The 6,327-nt window shown below is 37.0% G+C and overlaps 1 protein-coding gene across 2 annotated transcripts in view; it reads left to right on the top strand.

Annotated features, from left to right (window-relative positions):
- The first annotated feature begins 842 nt into the window (after positions 1–842).
- LOC107697755 (visual system homeobox 2) overlaps positions 843–6,327 on the top strand; it is a 13,634-nt gene continuing 8,149 nt past the window's right edge. For both annotated transcript variants that reach the window (XM_016498598.1, XM_016498597.1), the window contains exons 1-3: positions 843–1,515; positions 1,872–1,956; positions 2,694–2,817. In XM_016498598.1, the coding sequence (XP_016354084.1) occupies positions 1,101–1,515; positions 1,872–1,956; positions 2,694–2,817 (624 nt within the window). In that variant the 5' untranslated portion in view covers positions 843–1,100. The remainder of the gene's footprint in view (positions 1,516–1,871; positions 1,957–2,693; positions 2,818–6,327) is intronic.

Here is a 6,327-nt window from a genome sequence, read left to right as displayed (position 1 = left end):
ATTATGACAAATACACCCGTTTTTCGATTTTCGTTTTCTGATTTTTATTTTATTTTTATTTTTTTTTTGGGGGGAGGAGGTAAATAAACAGTAAAGCAATTTTGTCTTACAATTTTATAATTATTATAAATTGAAAATTCAATATTGTGGCCTTTTTTCCTTTTTTTAATATAAAAAGATCAAACGGAATGCCACTTATAAACGCGTTCAAAATCATTTGTAAATAGGCTATTCTCAGAACTTGACACGTGTTTTCTTTTTTATAATCTCAGACATCATTACCCATTTATATTCATTATTTAGAGCCTTGCACTTATGATCGAAGCCTTTTATTTTAAGGCTAAAACGAGTTTTAGCTTTTGCAAAAGAGAAATATATAGCGATAAGAATTAGCCTATAAATCCTGCAGGTTCTGTAGCCTATCTGCTGAATCCTTCAACATCCAACAGAAATTAGCTAAGCAATCTATTTCAGTGACAAACGTTCGGCCTTATATGATTCAATTATTTATTAGTTTTGTAAGACAGATTATTTATAAAATGACTAATTTGTCAGTTTTGCCTGTTTATACTTTTTTTTTTTTTTTTGATTTGGTGTACCAGGCGATGCACCCTCACAATAATTTTGTATATATATTCTATATATATTCTAACATTGCTGGCTACATACATGCGTGCTGTATGGTTCCAGATTACCTTTTCTATTTCAGACATTTTCCTAATTTCCTTTATTTTACCATGTAGATTATTATTATTATTATTACTATTATTACTTAAATTGAGTAGCCTACATTTAATTCGAAATTTAATTTCGAAGTTATCTCATTTTATTTGCTAATTTTGGTTAAATGTCTGATTAACACAATTGTAAGCAAAATGTGATGTGAATGAAATGGCATGATGCATAAAAAACAGGGAGAGCAGCATTCTCTATCCTCTGGAATTCTAAATCACTTACTCGCCGCTGATTGGCTGTTGAGTTTTGACCCATGTTGGGATGGACCTGTTGGATAAAAGGAGGGATCATGCGTATTGCGCCGTGGATGCCTGTGCACAAGGGACCGACTCGTATGTGAAGAAGGGAATAGTCTCAGAGGCACCATGACAGGAAAGGATGGGGCTGTTTTGTCGGAAAGTTTGAACAAATCAAAATCAGTGTGTGCCGCTGAGAACGGGGGAAATAACAATCCACATCTGTCAAAGAGCAGCACCACACATCCGCCCAAATGCACGGGCTTCGGCATCCAGGAGATCCTGGGACTAAATAAAGAGTCGTCCTCGGCTCCGCGGAGCACACTGGACTCGTTCCCTGCCGGGGCGCACCTTCTAGCCAGCAGGTCGATGCTCGGTCCAGTTGGTGTTGGTGTTGGGATGGGATTAATTGGCCCTGGAGGTATTCCATCGTTCTACAGGCAGCCGGCGTTTCTTGAGGTGCTGTCAGACGCGCAGAACGTCCATCTGCAGCCGCTCAACAGGACAGTGGGACCGCTGCAAACGAACCAGTCCGCCAGCTCAGGTACACAGGCCTGCGAAATTCATGTTTCAATTTCCCGAAAATCGAAATTCGATTTCTCGTTGTCATTTTTGTTAACTGAGGAGGAGAAGGCCCTAATAAACCATTAGGCTACATGTTATAGCCTACTATTCTTGTTGCGATTCTTAAATGATAAAGATGAAAATGTGATAAAAAAAGACTCCAACCTGTTGCCTGTTTTATTTAAATTGTATTATTTATGATAAATTGTTATAATTTTCCTCCAAACACTACGTGATTATCATCGTCAAAAATGTGCTTTTAAAATTAAAGGGCTATAACTGTTGCAAAACATATAATATTTCACATTTTGAATAACATTTCCCCCGATGTTACAGATTCAGAGGATGTCTCTTCAAGTGAAAGGAAAGTATCAAAATCTTCACTGAGCCAGAGCAAGAAGAGAAAAAAGAGACGACACAGGTATAGGCTTAACGCTACTAAAATTAATGTGAAATGACAGTAAAAATGACAGTATGCTAATCTACAGGATTATTTTATTAAACATCCGAAACAACAAAAGGAACGCGTCAAATTATTCTAGTCCTCTAAAACGTTTGCTTCGATGGTTTGGCAGTCATGGCCAGTTTGAAATCAACTGGAAAATAACATTTGAGGAACAGACGAACTGCGGCAAGAATGCCCAAGATCCCTGGCCCTTTTTAAAAGAGCTAATTATGGATATTTTTTCATAATGAGTTAAAGATTTGTAGGTTTTAAAGGCAGTCAAAATATAGTCCTATAGTTTTTTAATAGGCTAATAATAATAATAGCAATGTCGTTGTACTAATTTGTATTTTATATCGTTATATTTTAAGAGGCATTTCGATTATATTGTATAGGAAAAAAATGGTTAAATTAAATTTAGAAATAAACATTATATTGATACATTACATTAATACATCAATATGTAATATTTAAGCAGTTGTTCAGTTCTACGAATTAAAAAATGAAATGAAATAATAAGAATAAAATGAAAACAATAAAATAAAACACACACACACGATTGTATTTATATTTTAAATCCTAAAAGAAAACATGTAGTCTGGCCTCGACATTTGCGGAGGGTCCACGCGATTTGAGTAGTTATTGAAATACAATTTATGCGTGATGTTTCTAATATTGATTTCCTAAGACAATTGAATGTCGTTCTTTTGTAGAACAATATTTACATCTTACCAGCTGGAAGAACTGGAGAAGGCATTTAACGAGGCTCATTATCCGGATGTGTACGCCAGAGAAATGCTGGCCATGAAAACCGAGCTGCCCGAGGACAGAATACAGGTAGAGAGCGAACACTGAACTATTTACGCTCGCCTTTTGCATTAAATGAGAATATAAGAGAACGACAATGTGCTCTCTTCAACCACTCTTTTTTATTTATTGAATAAAAAGCCTACACGAATAATTTTGCTGTATGCCCCTGCATTCAGTTATTCGTTTTTTTTTTTGGCTATTTGACGACTATTTGTTGTTACTGTTGTAGGCCTACAAAATAAAGTTAAAATAGTTAAAATATTATTGGTCTTTATTGTATTTTGCTTTTACGTTAAGACTTGCCCTGTAAAATTCCTCGAATTAGCTACGTCAGCTTTTTCTCTGTTTCTTTTGTGTGTGTGTGTGTGTGTGTGTGTGTGTGTGTATGTGTGTTTTTTTTAAGAAAAATGCTTTGTGCGTTTCCTGTTTTTATAACAATATGACTAAGTTATCAGCATGTTGTTTTAGGCCTAAAAATGATTTACAATTGAATAGGCCTATTTAGACTAAAAATGAGGAAATCGAACAGGACTAACATTATTATATTTTAAGGATGCGATAAAACATCAATTTTGGGTTAATAGATCTCTACTCTGAGCCTAATATGACAGACGAACAAATTATGCCAAATCGAAACTCACTCCTGTATCTTATGTTATAGCCTACATGAAGCACCAATTGAGGTTTCTCAGATGCCTTCGGAGAACCTCTGAGTGCCTCAAATATGCTCAGGTAGCCTACTCAAGAAACTTTGAAGTGCCTCAAAACCTTTCCTCTACCGCGTTGCATTGTTGATGAATCGCGCGGAACTTGTTGGTTCCTCTGAGAACCGACCTTATAAAGGGCGCCTAAAGGTTCTCAGGTGTCAGTGTGGTTATCTGAGGAAATGGTGCAAATAAAAGAAATGGTGAAGTATCTTTTCCGTTTGCAGTGACCCTATGTTGCGTGGATTAACCAGTGGTTTGTGCTGTAGCCTAATGGTTAGTCGTTATTTTCTTGATGTCATCTGCAGAAGGTGAACATCAGGTGAATAGGCTATCAAAGGTGCGAATTATGGGAGTTCGAGCCCTCTAATTAGTCCATGTCGCTAATTATGGATTTTTAGATAAGTTACTTTTTTTTCATACTTACGAATATGTTTCATCAATGTTATCAAACGTTTCAGTAATAACAAAAGTTCGATTTTTGTCAAAGCGAGTAGAGCGATCACGGAAGTAGCTTAACCTCTGCTCGCGATTTTCTTTGCGATTAGTTTCCTGAGTTCAGTCGATAAAGTAGGCTATGACAAATAGCATCACGTAGCCTACCACTTTATTATAAATAGTTATAGGCCCTATCCCAAATAACTTTGTCTTATAGACAACAGATGTAGCCTATCATCTATAATCGTGCCAAATTACAAATTTGCGCTGCGGGACTATAACTAAAGAGCGCCTAGAACTTACTTTTAATATCTAATGTAATCATTTGGAAGACGTTTAATAAAAAAAATATAAATAAATAAAAAAGCCAAAATTCCTTTAAAAAAGCCCTAAAAGTCATTGTACAATTCACACACTGACTACATCGATCAAGTGCAGCATCTCGGACAGATAATATCTCATCAGCCTCAGGTGGATGTGAAACAATTTGCTCTCTGAGTTTGTGTGTGTGTGTGTGTGTGAGAGAGAGAGAGAGAAAGAGAAAGAGAAAGGCGCTAACGACCTAATCAAGCAATCAAGTCGGAAGAAGATTACTGTGTGACCTGAACCATCCATCTGCTGGCACGCCTTTTAATTTCCTTCTCATTACGGTGCCTCTCGGTGAATAAATAATAAGGAAATAAATAAATAATTCTATTTCAATCCAAAGTAAAATTAACATCTAATTTTCTCATCGAGTGTAATTAGTTAAATGAGAAAAGCCTCCCGTGTTCCAGGGGAAGGGATGTGGCGAGATGTGGGGAGTTTAAATGAAATAACTACATTGAATTTATTAGCACGGGTCAATGGCGCTGCTCTCTTGGGTCCTGCTCGTTTAATTTCCCGTGATATTTGCCCGCCTGTCCACCATCGATTGGGCTCGAAATTAACTTATTTTTCAATCAGCTTGTGCGTGCCCTTGGGGTCGTCTCTCATCGCTGTCTTCACCCGCTTTCTTTTGAGCGCCCGATAACCAATTTCTCCTCAAAAAGTATCTTGCATGAAATGAGGGCTATCATCATCTGCATTACCAGAAAAGACTGGAAAATGGTTTTGATAATTTCTCATCCAATGTCTGGCCTCTCTGAACCCGGGAGCCCCTCCTCTCATCCGTCAGCTCTGCTAGCAGCTAGAATTAGAGAAGGGCAAGTGCTGGTTAAGCGCTGAGAGGAGAGGAGCCGCGCCGCGTCATGACAGAACTCAACCGCAGGCGTCGCGTCGTTTAGCTGAAATCGACACTATCTGGCGCCTGCCAGCTTAAACTGTTTGCTCGATTTTACGACAGGACTACATATGACTCCAATGAGCCAATGAGAGGTGATAGTCAGCTGTGAGACATCATTGGTTAATAATAAAAAAAGAGTCTTTTCATTGGCACACATTGAAAAGATGTAAATTACATATGTTATTGTGTGACCCCTATGTGACACTGGACCCAGGGGCGGATTTAGAGAATTGGGGGCCCCAGGCAAAATATAGGAATGGGGCCCTATACATTTGCAAACATTTTCCTAGATCAACTTTGAGGTTCCATTTTGTTGTTTTCAGCGTAAGCCTGTGTGCAAAGGCTGTCTAATTCTAAACTTTAAAATACATTTATTTTTAGTTGTTTTAACTACAAATTTAAATAAAACTGAAAAAATAATGAAAAGGCAATTATACATTTACACAGCTAAAATACATATATCAAGAGCATGCTCACAGATGAGAACAAAACAGCGCTGGATGAAGTGGATTAAAGCCCTGCACGGGTCTCAAGGCCCTAGCCCGTCTTTTTTCCCCTTTTCCCAAAAAAAGCTTATACTAGGCTACTGTTTCAGCTATTAAAATAGTTCAGTTTTGTATGTAATGGAAAAGTGATTATATTTCGTTTCGTTTTTTTATAAAGTAAATTTAGAAAAACATTTGGAGTATTTTTTGTTCATTTGTTGTTTTTTGTTTTTTTAAGTAAAGGCCAGCGGCAGACAGAGACAGATAGGCTAGCCTATAGCCTATGTTTGATCAATTTAGCCTTCTCAAATCATCAGGACTTGCCTAAAATAAAATCTATATATAAAACAGTTCAAGCATATCACAATGTTAGTTTAAATGTTTAACCTATATAAATGTGCCTGTTATAGACGCATATCCAATAGTTTGTGCAGAGAGTGGAAGCTGAAGCGTGCTCTGCAGCACATAGAGGCGCCAGCGCCATCACTTGCATTTCTTTCTAACAGTGGAAACAACTTAAAATACGCAGTCATTTTTGCTCATAAAGGTAAGAGTAATACATCATTCTAAACTGTAAAGGGTCTAGTTTTATTTGTGTGCACTCACAATATCAACAAAACGTTGTGCTTTTATAAAATAAAGAAAA

This window comes from Sinocyclocheilus anshuiensis, unplaced genomic scaffold (genome assembly GCF_001515605.1).
Source record: "Sinocyclocheilus anshuiensis isolate Anshui unplaced genomic scaffold, SAMN03320099.WGS_v1.1 scaffold446, whole genome shotgun sequence".
NCBI classification, from domain to species: Eukaryota; Metazoa; Chordata; class Actinopteri; order Cypriniformes; family Cyprinidae; genus Sinocyclocheilus; species Sinocyclocheilus anshuiensis.
This window is presented reverse-complemented; position numbering and strand designations above follow the sequence as displayed.